The sequence below is a fragment of the Xenopus tropicalis genome, chromosome 9 (genome assembly GCF_000004195.4).
Source record: "Xenopus tropicalis strain Nigerian chromosome 9, UCB_Xtro_10.0, whole genome shotgun sequence".
NCBI lineage: Eukaryota > Metazoa > Chordata > Amphibia > Anura > Pipidae > Xenopus > Xenopus tropicalis.
In genome coordinates, this window is record NC_030685.2 from 18,840,638 (window position 1) to 18,858,691 (window position 18,054).

General features: G+C 42.9%; 1 protein-coding gene across 1 annotated transcript in view; it reads left to right on the forward strand.

Moving 5' to 3' along the window:
• The window catches only part of slc9a3r2 (SLC9A3 regulator 2), a 72,483-nt gene that overhangs the window by 4,182 nt on the left and 50,247 nt on the right, over positions 1–18,054 (forward strand). Inside the window, 1 exon segment of the mRNA NM_001142062.1 lies at positions 6,762–7,001. Coding sequence (NP_001135534.1) covers positions 6,762–7,001 — 240 coding nt within the window.

The window sequence follows — 18,054 nt, forward strand, 5'->3', positions numbered from 1 at the left end:
ATATTGATACAGTACAGGTATGGGATCCATTATCCAGAATGCATGGGACCTGGGGTTTTCTGGATAAGGGGTCTTTCTGTAATTCGGATCTCTACTAAACAGTCTACTAAACAAAGTCTACTAAACAAAATTATTTAAACAGTAATTAAACCCAATAGGATTGTTTTGCCTCTAGTAAGTGTTAATTATATCTTAGTTGGGGTCAAGTACAGGTACTGTTTTATTATTACAGAGAAAAGGGAATCATTTAACCATTAAATAAACCCAATAGGATTGTTCTGCCCCCAATAAGGTCTAATTATATCTTAGTTGGGATCAAGTACAGGTACTGTTTTATTATTACAGAGAAAAAGGAATCATTTAACCATTAAATAAACCCAATAGGGCTGTTCTGCCCCCAATAAGGGGTAATTATATCTTAGTTGGGATCAAGTACAGGTACTGTTTTATTATTACAGAGAAAAGGGAATCATTTAACCATTAAATAAACCCAATAGGGCTGTTCTGCCCCCAATAAGGGGTAATTATATCTTAGTTGGGATCAAGTACAGGTACTGTTTTATTATTACAGAGAAAAGGGAATCATTTAACCATTAAATAAACCCAATAGGGCTGTTCTGCCCCCATAAGGGGTAATTATATCTTAGTTGGGATCAAGTACAGGTACTGTTTTATTATTACAGAGAAAAGGGAATCATTTAACCATTAAATAAACCCAATAGGGCTGTTCTGCCCCCCAATAAGGGGTAATTATATCTTAGTTGGGATCAAGTACAGGTACTGTTTTATTATTACAGAGAAAAGGGAATCATTTAAACATGAAATAAACCCAATAGGGCTGTTCTGCCCCCAATAAGGGGTAATTATATCTTAGTTGGGATCAAGTACAGGTACTGTTTTATTATTACAGAGAAAAGGGAATCATTTAACCATTAAATAAACCCAATAGGGCTGTTCTGCCCCCAATAAGGGGTAATTATGTCTTAGTTGGAATCAAGTACAAGGTACAGTTTTATTATTATAAAGAAAAAGGAAATAATTTTTAAAAATGTGAATTATTTGATTACAATGGAGTCTATGGGAGGCGGCCTTTCCATAATTTGGAACTTTTTGGATAATAGTGGAATGACGACAAATCCATAAAACTATAAGATACCTTTAGTGAATTTGTCGTGGTTACGACTTTTTTTTACAGTTTGTCAATGGACTCTTTAAGAACCCCCCATTGTTTTCAGATGCAAACTTTTATTTTGCTGATAGTATGTCCTTAAAGGGCCATATCTTTTTTAACATGGCTTGTGCTGAACTTGCCAGTTCTTTAATATCAATGTTTTTTTTTGTTATTTCTTGCACTAAACAAGAAAATTAAACTGCTTAAACTTTCTAACTTCCTGTTATAAAATAGACCGCTTCCTGGTTTTGGCGAGTCACCTTTTAAGGGAAGCAAGTAAATCAAATTACCCTTAGAACTCCATTTTTCTTTTAAAGGCTGCAGCTTACGGAAGGGTTGGTTTAAACCAGTGATCCCCAACTAGTGGCTCACAAGCAGCATAATGCTCACCCACTCCCAGTGGCCTTAAAGTAGGTGGACTGCAGGCTAGCAGTCCACCCGGGGCTACCAAATAGCCAATCACAGTCCTTATTTGACCTCCCCAAAGTATGGCTCACCAAAACTTTTTACATCTGTGTGGCTCCCGAGTAAAAAAAAAGTTTATCCTTGGTTTATACAGAGCTCGTTCTCAATTGAATTGAAACATTTTCCATTTGTGCTTTAAAGTAAAAAAAAAAAAACCTATGGAAAAAGACTTTTTTAATTAAAATCACCAGTGATTTAGGAGTGACAGTGCTGCACCTGTGTTCCAAGGCTCTGCTGTTCTGCAGACGCATTTCTCCATACCTATATTAAAAGAACATTTTGGTCCCGAGGTGCCTGAGGTCTCCGAAGGATTTATTTAAAAGCAACAAAACAGCTTGTGCACTTCGGTAAACAGAGCTCCGTTTTGGATTTAACACCTTCGGAGAAACGCGTTGTGGGATTTTTTTTTTCTTTCATTCATTGTAATTGGTTTCCTGCGTGTCCCAGCAGCCCCTGCCCTGCTGTGTAATTAATAGATCAGCTATAATAGTATCTGCGTCTGAATTCAATTAACGAACTGCGGTGATGGAAAGCAAGCCAGGAGATTTGTCACTGGTTGTCTCTGCACTCTTCACATCAAATACACTTTCAGCCTATTTAAGGGGAGGTTATTTGAGTTTTTAATGTTTTTGTCTGTGTGTGTGTCCGAGCCTTGACGGGGATTTTCCCACAGAGATGCATTGTCTAAGGCTGTCATTTACATCAGTGCAGTAAGAGAAAGACTTCTGCTGAATTCAATGTGCTTTCCAATTTCAGGACAAATGAATAATTATAATAGAGTAGGGAAAACCTGAATAGTATTATAAAGCAGCCGTGGATAATTAAGTGGGAAGAAGGGCAACTAGCTAGACATGGGTGGGCTTTCTAGAATTCTAGTTTTAAAAGCATTTGGTCATAACTTTACATTTTTAATTACAGTTTCCCAAAACTTCTGAACTACAAAGTCCAGGCAGGCTGAAATTGGCCAAGGGCTAGTTTATTGGTACTCACACACAACATGCAGCAGATTCCAGTAATCATTTTTGGATGTGTTTTGAACTATTTTTCTTTGTGTTTTGCCTTTTAGCCAAATGTTTGTACTGCCTTTCATTACAAACATTAAAAGATCTAATTGCATTATAGGTCACGGTGGCTCAGTGAGAAGCACTTCTGGCCTGCAGTGCTGGGGCCCTGAGTTCAGTCCTGGCCAGGGCGCTATTTGCAAGAACTAGTTTCAGGGGCGGGCCAAGCTGACGGCCCTAGGCAACCCCCGTCGGCTACCTTGCCCCTGCACCTCACCACCACCCTCCCCCTCCGTCAGGCGGGGATCGGGGAGTCATTGCCCCCACCTTGTAAATGGGGGCAAAATAAGAGAGGGCAGGCTAGGGGTAGGCAGGACAGGTTCCTGCCTGGCGCCCCCCCCCCCCCAAACTTCTGCCTACCCCTAGTTGCCCTTATTAGTTTGCATGTTCTCCCCGTGTCTGCGTGGGTTTCCTTACAAACATACAGGCAGGTTAATTGACTTCTGACTAAATTGACAAATGTGTGTGAATGTGACTGGTACCTTAGATTGTAAGCTCTTCTGGAGCAGTGAATGATGAATAATCTCTGTAAAGCGCTGCGGTAATGTGTTGGCGCCAGATAAATAAAAGGAAATAAATAAAAGTGGCTGACCCATCTCGAACTATTCAGGCTTTCTTTTATTATCCTTAAAACTTTAAAAAAATAAGGCCTTGGTTGCTAGGGTCACTTTAGCCTAGCAGTTGCCAGTTGCACAAATGGCACAGCATCCTGTGTCATCTTTTTGGTGGCAAAGAGTTAAGAAAGCTGTGCAACATGGTGTCTGGTTCGGTGTTTGTCGCTGAGCTCAGTGTCACATTGTGTCTTGTTCCTTCTCTGTCAGTGATCTTTGTGTCATTGTCTGCTTTGTCCATTGGCACAGGGTATCAAAGTGAAGGGCAGCACTGAATAGGATGGAGATATCTGCTTTAGTTAAAGATTAGGTCCAATCTTTCTATGTATCTATATCTATCTATCTGTCTGTCTGTCATCTATCTATCTATCTATCTATCATATATCATCATTTATATGTCATCTATATATCTGTCTATCTATCAGTAAGTTTGGTTGCTGAAGGGGGAAGCCCTATCTTACCCACATCTGCCTCCCCAATTCTGCCCTTATGAAAGATGACTCTGTAAGCTGGTCATATATAGAGGGAGCTGTCTGACAGGTAAAGGGGTAGTGTGCCTTTAAGTTAACTTTTAGAATGTTATAGAAATTCTTAGCAACCTTTCAAGTGGTCTTCATTTTTTTATAGCTTTTGAATTATTGGACCTATTTGACTTGAAAACAGGCAGTATTTGGGCACACAAGCCAAAGATGCTGTCACACCTTCCTAACATTAACTCAGAATCTGTCAATCACCGTATAATGTATCCAATGAGGTTGTGAGTAAAGCAGCCAATGAGGTGCTGAATTTTTTAGGGCCTGTTTCCACACATTTTCCTATATTTTACACCTCCTCCACCCATAAACCTTGCACCTCCCTTTCACAAGTATAGCCATTACTGCCGGAGGGTGCTGGGAGTTGCAGTCTAAAAAGAGCTGCAGGCTTTCCATTTCAGAATGCCACATACCTTTGGCGATTTCACCAGTTATGTGATCCGAGTGAAAAGGAGAACAGCGCTGTGCGTGAAACAACACTTCCCTGAACCTTTAACCACTTGGCTGCTAAGGGAATTGAACCTGTACTGTGGGCTGTCTGCCCAGTTATGAGAAACAAAGAACAATGTCCCCTGAAAATGCTTTTTTTTTCCACAAGAAACGTCCGTAAATAAATAGGGTGTAGAAAGTAGCAGGGACCCCTGGGGAGTATAGTTCTACGCACACAGCTCGTGTAAACAATGGCTCGCATTTAGCATGAACGCACGCTGTATTCCTCTGTGCTCAGGGGCTGCACAGTGCAACCCGCCAAGGAAGATACCAAAAAAAACCAATGCTACATGTCATTCTGCAAATTGGTCCATTTATGTAATTTATTATATTGACTTGTATTAAATAATGGGCTTGATCATTATACAGTCTTCTACTTAAGTGTAAATTGGTGGGGGGAAAATGCAAAGACAGAAATTAAACCAAGTTCTGTTTCATGCAATGCTGCCGTTTTAATTCTTGATTAATCATCTATCCATTATCTATCTATCTATCTATCTATCTATCTATCCATTATCTATCTATCAATAATCTATCTATTATCTATCAATAATCTATCATCTATCTTTCAATCTAGGCAAAAGTATAAAGCTCATGCAAAGAAAGTGTTACAATATATTTAAAAAGCAGTTTAATTTTAGGTGTCAGCATCTTTATATCTATGTATAGATCTGGATCTTTTATCTATCATTTATATGTCTGTCTGTCAATTTATCTAGCATCTATCTATCTATCTATCTATCTATCAATCATCTATCTATCTATCATCTATCTATCTATATCTACCTGTATCTCTATCTACTTATCTGTCTGCCTATATGTCTATCTGTCTGTCAATCTATCCATCTGTCTTGCTATCTATCTACCTTCTATCCGCCTGTCCATCTACATATCTATTTATCTGTATACCATCACATATACATCGGTGTATAGCTATTTGCTCTTATATAAGATGGCTCCTTAAGCTGGTCATACATGATGGGAACTGTGTGACAGAAATAATACCAATATCTGTTTCATGAGATGCTGCCATTTGAATTCTTGAGTCACCTCACTGGATCAGGCCACGCCCCCTGCCTATTATTGACAGTTGTCCTTGCGTACATCAAGGCATCAAATAACAACAATACAAAAAGGCACAGGCGCTTTAGGCGACGCATGCCTATACTTCCTATTATGTGGGTGTATCTTAGCTTTCACTAATTCAATTAACTTGTGGTGCACAAAATGATGATTAAGTAGAGGCTGTTCATCCAGAACAGTGCTGTCCAACTTCTGTTGTACTGAGGGCCGGAATTTTTCCGACCTACGTGGTGGAGGGCCGATAATGGAAGCCAGTTTTGACCACTCCCCTTTTTGAAACCGCACCCACTTGAAACCACACCCATGTTATCACATGACCATACCCATATTAATGGTTGTAGTACAGCAAAAACCTGCCATACTCTGCCTGCCCTACCCTGCCTGTGTGTGCCATACTCTGCCTGCCCTACCCTGCCTTTGTGTGTGCCATACTCTGCCTTCCCTACCCTGCCTGCGTGTGCCATACTTTCACTGTGTGTGCCATTCTTGGCCTGTGTGTGCCATACTCTGCCTGCCCTACTCTGCCTGTGTGTGCCATACTCTGCCTTCCCTACCCTGCCTGTGTGTGCCATACTCTGCTTGCCCTACTCTGCCTGTGTGGGCCATACTCTGCCTGCCCTACTCTGCCTGTGTGTGCCATACTCTGCCTTCCCTACCCTGCCTGTGTGTGCCATACTCTGCTTGCCCTATGCTCACACACAGGCAGCCTACAGTGACACAATGCTGGCACTGCTCCTACAGTCTGCACAATAACTATATATTAAAAAACTTTTTAATTGCAGTACCACCTCAGTATATGTTCTTTTTGTAGTATGCAGGGATTATTTGTGGGTTTCTACTGCTCCTGAGGTGTGAAGAAGTGAACAATGGGAGTGATTACAGCCTGAGCCTGAGGTGTGAACACTGCAGGGGGTAGAACAATGCAGAGATTAAAAGGTGTGAACAACACAGGGGATTACATATTTAAACAATACAGCCTGATTACAGCCTGAATCTGAGGTGAGAACCATGCAGGGGGGGGGCAGTTAATCACAGTACTGATACCATTTAAAGCTTACACAAAGGTAAGCCATCAAAGCAGCCAGACAGGTGGGGGGCCACACAGAGGGGGGTCACGGGCCGCATGCGGCCCGCGGGCCGCCAGTTGGACAGCACTGATCCAGAAGGTTTGGGGCAGTTGAACATTCTAAATTACCTTGGGTTAAGGGAGTGCCATAAATAAACTTTAACTACCCAGAAGCTGTAAATGTATCCAGCACCCAGTTTGGTGCATATTTTGCATAGTGTCAGTTCCCCTTTAAGAGCTGCTCCGTGAGTATCTGACTTCTGCTTTCTCTCCCCGCGGCAGGTGGTTCAGCGCATTAAAGCAATAGAAAACGAAACGCGGTTGCTGGTGGTGGACAGAGAAACTGATGAGTACCTGAAAAAATCCCCACCCGGCTCACCTACTGAATCCCAACCCAACTCCAGCGCCCCCTCAACTCCGACTCCAGGGAGCAACAACAACGGCGAAGTATGGAAAACAAAGGAGGACACAAGCCATGAAGATCAGCTACACAATAACCACAGCACGGAGAACGGGAAACAGGTAGGTGAATTGTTATGGGGCACTGCCATTTTGGCTCTAAGCCATTGGTGGCATACAACTCCCAGCATTCTTATCAGGCCATGACGTTTAGGGCACACTAGAATTTGAATCAGTTGGCTATCCCAGGGACAATCATATTATATTAGGGGCCCTGTACAGACCCCACAGGAGACCTGGTGTGGTATTTCCTTGACTGAATTTTCAAACTTGCGGACTCCATCTTAAGTGGACAAACTAGCTGCTAATTTTAGCCAATGTAAGGCTACCTAAAATGCCGGCCACACAGAGAATGAGATGGTGTGACATTTTATAACCCATCAATGCTTTGTTTATGGATCTGACCACTGTTGAGTGACCACCATGCATTCTGATTGGATCAGAACAGGTTGCACCGTGCTGACACTGATGTCAGCTGATGCATTCGGAAGGCCATCAACAAATTGTAGTTGCCACCCACTTCCTGTGCTATCTTATTGGCTAATGAGCATAGCAGTACAGCAGTCCTATTCATTTTTGTGGTGACATTACACTCAAAATGAATGATTGACTCTGTAAAGGAACCAAATGATTGGATTGGGAGCTTCCAGCTTGTGACCAAGGCCTGAGGGGCCAAAGTGCGCCCCCATAGTACAGAGATCAAAACACACATATGGGGTCGCATATGCCAGATCAGTCGCAGTGCTGTATATTTTGGCAAGTCCTCATCATTTCAGTTGACTTTGTTTACTTTTCTCATTGTTCTGAAATCGTATAGTGGAACATCTGGCTAAAGGGGCCCCCTTTAACCCCTTCCTGGGAAGCAAATGTTTGTACCAATGGGGTAGCTGCAGCCGCTCTCTCTATCCCCGCTTTGGCATGTTGTTTGGAATATCCCAAGTGACCTGGAACATTTTATTTTGCTGGAGTCTGTTTCCTCTCACCAACCCCCCCAACCCTTCCCGCCGCCCCTTTTCCTGAATCACAGGACCACTCGGCCGGCTGCACTCATGTTGTTAAGGGTTGTCTGCGGAGCTCTTTATTAAATACTCTGCCTAGGGCTGTAAAATGTTACAGTGACAGAAAGCAGATCTGGGGAGGTGTGGGGGCAATGTAGGAGCATGTGACTCGGTCCCAGATGATGATTAAAAAAAAAAAGATCTTTAAAGTTTATTTTACTTGTTTTTTTTTCCTATATATCTTAGAAAGTGTATTTTTCCTTTTTGTAATTGGAGTCCTGGGGCAGGTTGGGTACCCAAGCATTACCTGCAAGAAAAGCAGGTACCCTGCGGGTTGCAGGTTGGATTCAGATGTGGATATAAATGGGGGTCGGATTTTGGATCTTATCCATATTTTTTGTCTGATATTATATTATTTATATTTTACCCCTTTTATATTGTGCAAAAACTGCAACTGTCTGCAGGGATGGACTATTGCATTGTGTGTAAACACATGGCAAGAAATGCCTGTCATGAAACCACACATGATACAGACGATAAAGGTGTTGCAAACTTTACAGCTTCTTGAGATTTCTGTAGCCGATAGCATCCCACCAACCACATGCTGCTCATAATCCGCTTTTTCCAATGCGGTTCCAAAATTTTGAAAACCTTCTAATCCTACACACGGATAAAAGCAGATAAGGCCGACCAGTTGGATCAGCCGGTGGGATGCAGTGTTTCTGTGTGTTTTCCCCTAATCCTCCCGCCTCCGTGGAGAACGGCATTACATCTGTTTGTGGCTATTGCTAAGCCGGCGTGTCTGAAGCAGTGATTATGTAGGCAAGGGGGGTTTAGAAGGTCCCAAAATTCCTTTACAGGCTTTTAAATTTTAATTTAGTGGAATTATTAATTCATTTACCAGTTTTGCAATCAGGCTGGTAGGTTTAAAGACTAAGGCTAATTTACTTAGGGGGGTTTGACCACCAGGGAATGGCTGTTTAAAATTCACCAACGTCAGTTTTTTCCATAAAGATATATGGGAAACACTGTTAAAGGTGAACTAAAAAATTGTACATGGCTAGAAATACTTTTATATACTGAACTTAATGTACCAGCCCAGAGGTTCAGCAGCCCTATAACAGTAATGATCAAAAGTTGTCCCCAGCAGCTCCCCATGTTCGATCTTGTTAGGCCATCTTTTAAATGTCAGTGGCACTGCACGTACTCAGTGTGCTCTGGACTGCTGTTGGGAAGCTCAGCTTAGGGGTCATGGGAAAGCACCAAAACATTAGCAGTGAGGTTACATCTGTCATGGAAGCTGATGCTACAGGGCTGATTATTAAATTCCACCTGAATTAATTACTAATTTGCCTTGTCTTGGGCTACTGTATGTGTGTGTGTATGTGTGTCACTTGAACTAAAGGTCCAGCATGCTTGATAAAGGGGTTGTTTTGCCTCGAAACGTTGCACTACCGCAATAAAGTTTGGAGTAAGGGCTTGTCCCGTTTGTAGCCTTGAGTGCCATTGCATTATTTGACAATTCTGGACTTTTGGAGGGTGCCGATCCCTTTGGCAGTGAGCACCGGGCGCTTAACTCATTCTGGACAGTTAAGGGCGTGCGATTAGCTGCCGAATCGATATCAGCAGCTACTATCGGCCCGTGTATGGGGACCTTTACAGAAATCCTGTGGGCCCCATCTCTAGTGGACCCCAGCACAGGATCTGCAGGGCAGGGCATAGTCGGAGGTTCTCTGTACAGGGGAGGAAGGTACATGTTGGTGGAGGGGCATGGGTTCACAATGGGGGTGGGGGTGTTGGTGATTGGGGTAGGGGGCCTTGGCAGTCGGTTTGCGATGGGGGGTTGGGGGCTTTGGAAGCGGGTTGGCAACAGGGGTGGGGGGCTTTGGTGGCAAGAGTGGGGGCCCTTGTGGTGAGGTTATCAGTGGGTCCCAAAACCCCAGTCCGACATTGTGGGGTACTAGTGGTATCTTTATAGGCACAGGTCCTTACTATTGCGGTAGCCTTGGGTACAAAGGGCTCCTGCCATCACCTGAGTTGAGAAATTTGCCTCAGGGTCAGTGTCATGAAAATAACTATGGATGACAAAAATCTGCTCCTGGTGACTTTTAAGAAGACAAATTTCTGCTTTCTGAATGGCAAAGAGGCCGAGACATAAATTTCCCTTGTGAAGGTGATGGGTTCCTTCCTTCCCTTAAGCAGAAGCTGCGAATAGCACAGCACTTGAGGACATAATTAAACTTATATACGGCTTGCCTGCCATGGTACCAGCAGCAAGGAAGTACACCAGGGCCGGGCAGTATATCACTGTAATTGAGTTACAGTAGAACAGACACTTGCGCTGCGCTTGTGTTAGGATTCTGCTAGGAGAATGTGTATCTCCATTCTCTGCCTCACTCTCTTTAATATGAAATCCGGTTGCTGCACGGCTAATTAGCAGTCATCGCAGATGCATGCTTCAGACTGTACTTGAGTTTAAGCAGCCATGCAACGTGCATCTGGACTGATTGCCAATATGCTGTTTAGCAGCAAATTGTATATGTAATCTGCGGCAAAGTGAGGTGACTTAAGACTTTTATCCTGGGCCACCGTCAGGGGGCTACTGGGCATACAGCTGTCAGGGGGCCAAAGATGGAAAAGTGTTGTAAGTGGGCAGGGTTTGGGCACATCATGGGTGGAGTTTAGGCATAATTCCTAGGAGGCCAGGGCATGACCATGCATTAAAGGGGCTTTTTTTCTTTTACATTTTACTTGTTAGCAGGGCCTACCTCCCAGGTGCCCAGTGGGCTAATTTTTGGGGCCCCCCTTCTAACTATGACTACTGGTAGCCCTGATTTTATAATCTACAGTCCTCCAGAGGATGTTGTACTCAGGAACAGGAAGTTGTACCTCAATAATAATATGGCCACAGGTTGGGCAACATTGTTATTAAGTGTAACTGTTGTTATCCTTTAAGTGACATCTTGCCCTACTGTTGCCTTACTCTTTTACAGTCTCCATCTTGCTTTAAGTGTTGTTTGTATATTTTCCTCCTGTTTCCATCTTTCCCTGCTGTCTCTATTTTGCCCTGCTGTTGCCATGTGTCTTTGCTATACCTGTTATCCCCCACCCTTGCTATTTTGCTTTACTGTTGCCATCTTTCCCTGCTGTCTCCATCTTGCCCTACTGTTGCCATATGTCTTTGCTATACCTGTTATCCCCCACCCTTTCTATAACAACAGCCCATGTCCTGTTTGAATCCCCCCCACAAGTACTCTTTATCTATGCAGCCATTCCTGGGTGATAAGACTGCATGCTGTTCTTGCCCAACATATGCATAACATAAGGCTTAGCTTTATATTTGAAACAAACACATCTGGGTTGGGGGTTTTTTTTGTCTTTTTAAAAGAAATCTGGCCCTAAAATGCATGTGTGTTCATAACGATGTGCTCTTATCTCTGCCACCATGTGTCCATCCAAAAAACATAACTTGTGCCCAGCAAACTTTGTGGGCTCTATGGCACAAGGATTTTCTTTGCCTGAATTATTGTGTTAACAGTGCTGTTGACAGTGCTGTATACTGTTAATATATATATATATATTTTTTTAGCTTATCTGTCCTCCAAACGACCTACCTGACCGATATCTGGCCTAAAATTGGCCAGATCCCTATCGGGCAGGTTTGATTTTCCTGTCAAATCAGGGGCCGCATCGGCTCGTTGATGCGGTCCTCGGTCCAGTGGCCCATATCGCTCACCGTAGGTTGGCATATCGGGAGAAGGTCCGCTTGTTCGGTTTGTTTGGTGACCAAACGAGCGGATCGGCTTGTGTATGGCCACCTTTAGTCACCATTCTGGCAAGGGCACAATCTGCACAGGAAAGACCGAGGGTTCTTCCCACTCTCTAATAACATACAGGTTCCTAAATAAAATTGACTTGTGTGACTGTGATATGGACCTTGGATTCTAAGCTTGACTGGGTCAGGGAAATACAATCTGTAAAGTGCTGTGGAATATGAGGGTGCTATATAAATACAGGGTTATAATAATGTAATTCTCATTAGCGCTTTAGCACTGGGTTAATTGGCCTTAGCAGCTCAGCTTAGCAAACAGAAAAAACCCTTCCCCTGCCCTCCCCTGTGACTCTCTGTCTGCTCGAATGGCTTGTCTGTTGTTAGCCAGGCAGATTTGCTGCATGTCTCTTGAGTTCTCACTCTCTCAAAAAGTGTCTCTCCCGGGGAGAATTTCCTGGAATTACTGTTGCCAGTGGAATCTGCTGATTTTTTTCTGCTTTTTCAAAAGATGGCTCTCATTAGTTTGCAGGCTGCTTGTCCATACCCAGTGATACCTTATCTCCGACAGGAAAGAAAAGGGTGGGAGACATGAAAGACCATAAAGAAAACATCTTATTAAGTCATTTCTGTTTGCAAGGAGAAATAAACCATAAATGCACTTTTTTTTACCTTATTGAGTTCATTGAGTTACCTTGTTGTCCCTCCCCCTCCATGGTAGGAAATATCAAACCCTTAGAGGATATATTGGCGATTAGGGCATATAGCATCTGCTGTACAAAGCACATTTTATTCACTTTAATTTTTTATCACCGTGGCGTTATGTAATGTAACGCCCAAAACATTTGCCAAGTTATGGCATCCCAGTATTAATTGTAACCACTTGCCTGTCAGGGATCTTTGATCTTGCTTTGCCTAATGCTGCCAGACAACATGTGGCGCGGCGCTGATCAAAGAGTAAACCAGAAGCGTAAATTCTACTGCATCAGCAGTCGGGTAGCTGACAGGTGCCACTGTAGAATTTATGATCTACTGTAGGCAAGTGGTTAAAGATATTTTATTATTATTACGGGGAAGACGGTGTAACATCATTGCCCTGCGCCCCTTATTTTGAGTCCCTTCCAGGGGCACTGCTGCCATGAGGTGAGTTGAGAAACCCGCCTTAAGCATCAATGCCCCCCAAGTTACCAGGGGCAGCATCGCAGGAGCCGCCTCAGGGCAGCTCAGGGGCCAGTGCCCACCACACTGGCTGGTAATGCAAACATTCGGTGATAGGTTATATCAGCAGAGAGACACGAGGCAAGCGTCTGACTCACAGTATTTACCCCTCCCTTTTCTTTACCTACTTATTGGCAGGACTGTCAATTGCTCTAACCCCCTGCAAAGGGTTGGCAGCTGGCATCGCCAAACCACAAGACTTCCTTGTACATATCAAAGCTCTCTTGCTCAGATAATTATAGCTATAACCTGGGCTAATTGCTCAGCTCAGCGAATAACCAGACTTTTAGCAAATACAAGGATTTCCTACTAACAAACTACATGTCCCTGCATTCTTAGCAGGATACAACTATACTTGGATTTTTTTTTTTAGTTCTAGCATTGAGCCTGGGAGTGTGAAAGACTGTTGTGAATCCAAAAGTGCAGGGAAAACAAGGTATGGCCTTGTTGAAGCCTCTCCTGCCAATTATTTTCCCACAGCCAAAGGGACATTTGTTCTCCAGCAGAAGGGTTCTGGCTCCGGTGTCAGTGCACCTCATTTAGGGAAAAACAAATGCTTGTTTATGGTTAGTGCTTGAGAGGGGAATATGGATCTAGAGGGAACAATGAGGAGTTCTGCATATGGCACAGAATGCTGGCTGCTGCAAGTTTATGGGGTAGGGCAGGCTTGGACTGAGAGTCAAAATAGGTCCTGGCATTCCAAGTACACAGAGGCCCAAACAGCCCCCCATCAGCCCAGTAAATAGTGACTGTCTATGGCATCTTACAGCAGCCTTTCTGCCATGTACCGGAATCCACAGATTGCCAGTCAAGGCCTGGGGAAGGGGTATCAGTGCAAATTGGAAAAACTCCAACAACCAACATGCCGTACTGGTGGTACTTGGTCAGAAATTGCACCCTATAGTTCTTTGTGGCCAAGAACCTTCTAAATTAAAAATGTCCTGCGGTTCCTGTTGGTGATAGTGTAGCAGGGGGAGTGTGGGTCAATACTAATGTTGCATGAGCAAAAGGGGTGTGATACAACTCAAAATTTGCATTTTTGATACCAAATTGAGCATTGCTAGCAGACTACAAAGGCTTCAACTGGAAGCCACTGTGGTAGGAGACCAGGGTTGAACCATCAAGTGCAGCACTCAGCCCCCTATTCTTGTCTCGGCCTATTCCACACTTGTGCTGCATTCATTGTTTGTGTTCTGTATGAAGTTCTAGATCTGATCAAGGGAAGCCGTGGTTCCCCGTTCCGCCCAGGATAGGGTGGTGCACCTTGGCTTTTGCTGTGATAATTAGCTGGGGAGGGAAGACATCCTTGTTGGCCACCACCCAAGGCTGTAACAAAACTGGCCCGAGTCCAGGCCCCAGATCTTTATCCTCGATCTTCCTCAACCGCGGACCATTGTAAGAGTGGGAATCTGGCCTGTGAAAGGATCAGTGTGTGTCGTAACAGAGACAGTGTACAATGCAAGGGAGCTTAATACCTATTATATGGAACCTTTCAGTAATCCTGAGCGGAATGCCTGACGTATTCTATACTTGTCATCTGCCCCGCACACGCCATAGGTTTATCTAACCTATTGTGTTGTGTTTATCTTTTATCCTGGCATTAATGGTCACCAAATCATACTGCCTTACACCCTAGAAACGTCCAACTGTTCATGGGTTACGACTCCTAAAACAAAACCAAGTGATACTGTTATAGGTCAGAACCCCCAGCCAACCAGTACTTCAAGCTATCCTTCATGAGAGGCAATTATCCAATGTTTACTGGTTTCTGTTTGGATATAGAGAAGGCGACAATGGATCCTGTAAGATTTGGTACCGCGGCAGTCGGGGCAAATCATTTTTATGATATTTATGGCTGCAGGTTGTAAACGAGTAAAAACAGGTTCTTATTGCTGTGGATTTTCTTCTTATCAGGAAAAGGTGTAAAATATGGCCAGATAAAGCATCTATAATTAGATTTTAATGCACTAACTACCCTTATCACCATAGCACCTTTTTGTACTGCTGACATAAATGTTTAACCAAAGCGATAGGTTATGGGTTAACCCTAACCTGACAAGTTGTTGTCCAGCACTACTTCTTTTTGCTCTTTCTCCCATTATTGTCCTTCTTTTTCCATCCATTTAATGATCTTATTGTCCCATTGGAGAAACTTTAATAACTTAGAAATGGAAAACACATATAAATAAGTTTGGTTGGGGGAAAATTCATACGTCTGTTGGTGTCAACTCCTTGATAGAGGAAACCAAACAGAAGTCAAAGCCCACTGCTTTGTTTATTGGACTAAAAATAGTGCCTTTCTGATCAGTATTTGATTTGGGCTTATTTAGATATAAATCAGACCAGGGATACACAGGCTATGTATGCTATGGTTTGCTGGCCACCATTTCACAGGCCACGGACGCAATGTTGAGTTCAGTTGGATTTCCCAACCATATTCTGACTGTATCGGGTAAAAATCTGCACACTTGGTTTAATATAAGTAAATAATGATGTAATTTCTGTCACAGACTCACTGAAAACCTGTTTATTTTAATAAATAATTCACCCCCTGTTGAAAAATAGGATAATTTTATATGGTCATGGAACTCCTTGGAGACTTAAGATATGCTTATATTTTACAATAGAGGCTACATTATTCACTATAAAAACAGTGCTCAGTGATGTCATTGGGTATAATAAATGCTTAGTGGTCGTGGAAAAGCCTCATGACTTATAAAATCCATAAATTTTACGAGAAGGGTACATTATTTGCTGTATATATTTATATTTGCTGCATGGTGATGAAGGGGTTACACGATGAACTGTGGCTGCCCGGCCATCAGGCTAATGTATGCTATTTTACAACAGATGGGAATGCACTGCATAATGGATTCGCTTTATTTCGAATGGCGTGTTTGGTTTCTGTATATTTGTCCTTTCTCTCCAGCCCCCAGAATGTTTGTGTTCATTGCATTTTAACCAGCTTGTTAGATACCATATTAGAGGCCTAACCATGTTGTAAATGTTTGGGTTAGGCGCCATATATATGTAAGATACACAACAAGATCAGACACGAAGAGAGAGCTCACATGCCAAAACACAACTTGCCTTTAATTGGAAAAGTGTGTTGTATTCACAGCTTTATGTGTGTCGGATGTATTAAAGAGGATACCCGGGAAATTCACATCCCCAGCTTGCTGCACACCAGTGAATGCAGTATTATATACACTTGCCTTAGTACAGTGTGTTAGAACTTTCCACCAATCTATGTAATATGTAATATAGCCTTCAAAACATTACTCAGTGATGTCACAGTGCTTGGTGATGTCATTTCTACAAGCATTACCAACTGAAACTTATATAATATAACCCTTACATAAAGGGGAACTCTGGCTTCCAAACCAAAAATTGTTAAATATACTTATCACTGTAATCAGTTCCCTCAAAAAGTAAGAATAAATACCAATTTTGTATGCTAAAATCCAGCTGCAGTTTTTCTCTTTCTGCATCATTTGAAATCCTGGCAGGGGAGGAGGGACTAAAACAATTGATGTTACAAATGATGTAACAACTTCTCTGCAGCTTAGCTTACAGATAACATAAGGGAAGTAACCCACAATGCATTGCTTTACTGTGAGGTTCCTTTTCTTATTGACATAACTTGTGCAAGGAATTGTGGGATTGGGAGGATGCAGGCTGACGGCAGGCTGTGGACAGGCGACTACTGTTACATTTTATTTGAGCCTCAAAGTAGTCAGCCAGATCAGCAGGGGAACAGGGAGCAGGGCTTCCAAACCGTATTATTACATTAAAAACCATGAAAAGGCTGCATATTTTTTAATTGATGTCTGTTGCAAAGTTGCTTAAAAATTATGTTTACTTTTCAAAAAGCTTAAGTTGTGTTGGGGTGGAGTTCCCCTTTAAATATATATAGGGAATAATGTGTAAGGTATTAGAAGCCACTTCAGAGTTCCATGACTATAGAAGGGTGTGTAGCTGAAGGCCAAGTGCTTTTATACAGGTCGCGGCACTCTGAGGTGCTTAGTGATGTCATTTTTGTCATGTGACTCACTGAAACTTGTGTATTATAATAATTATGAGAATATAAGAAGTAACCTCAGAATTCCATGATTTGGTGTTTGGCCTTGTGCCTTTATATGTTCATGGAACTCCTCAGTGACTTTACAATAGGTGGTACATTAGACCTAATATAAATAGGAATGTCTAACCGTTTGTCCTTCAGCTGCACCCCTTGCAAGGCCTTTGACTGACACAACTGCAGCAACCTCTGATCTGATCTTGCCACGTTGTTGCCATCTCTCTCCGCTATACCCACTCAACCCTATTTGCACCCCACTAAAGACAACCTGTGCCCTGTGCCACCCAGAAGTGATCTGTCCAATTCAAGTCACCATAAACTGTAGTATAAAGGGGTCCTTCTTAAAGACAACTTGCACAGTTCTCCTGGAGGCAGCCAAGGAATCCGAAATTGCGTTGTTTCTCCCAAGGATGAATCCGGGCCTGCTCCATACAGCTGCATGTCAGAGGGCGTGCGTAAGGGCAGAGGGGCTAGGGAGAAGCTCCCCTCCCAAGGATCCTGTTTCCTGCCCGCAGGCTGTAAGTAGGATTTGGGGAATTAATGAAACACTGGCCAGTGTGCTGATGGATCCCTTTCTGCATCGGTATGGACTAATTCCAGCCCTTCTGCTCCAAAACGTGTTCCGTAGCCATTGGGGATGTAGCTCAGCATTAACCCCAACCTTCCCTTGGTTTTCTGACAATTCTTTAGTTGCAACATGAGTGCAGCAAAGGTGATGTTATGTGTATTATATATGTCTGAGTGTATTTACCGTAGATATATCACAGATCATCTCCCCATTGCTGTAAGGGTTTAGGCTTATGGCCTTGATCAGCCCTGTGTTCTGGTGGAAAACAGTGAGAGGCATTTGCCTTAGGAGTCCCCTAGTTTTACTTATATATCAAAAATACATTGGGCCTTCTTCTTAAATATATTCTTATAGCATACAGTTTGGTCATTTGCCTATGAGACCAAACGGTAAATTATGTCCTTAAGTGTTGCTTAGTGATATAATCAGAGCTTAGTGAGTGAACTTCCATTTTTATGGTCATGGAATGCCTCAGTGACTTA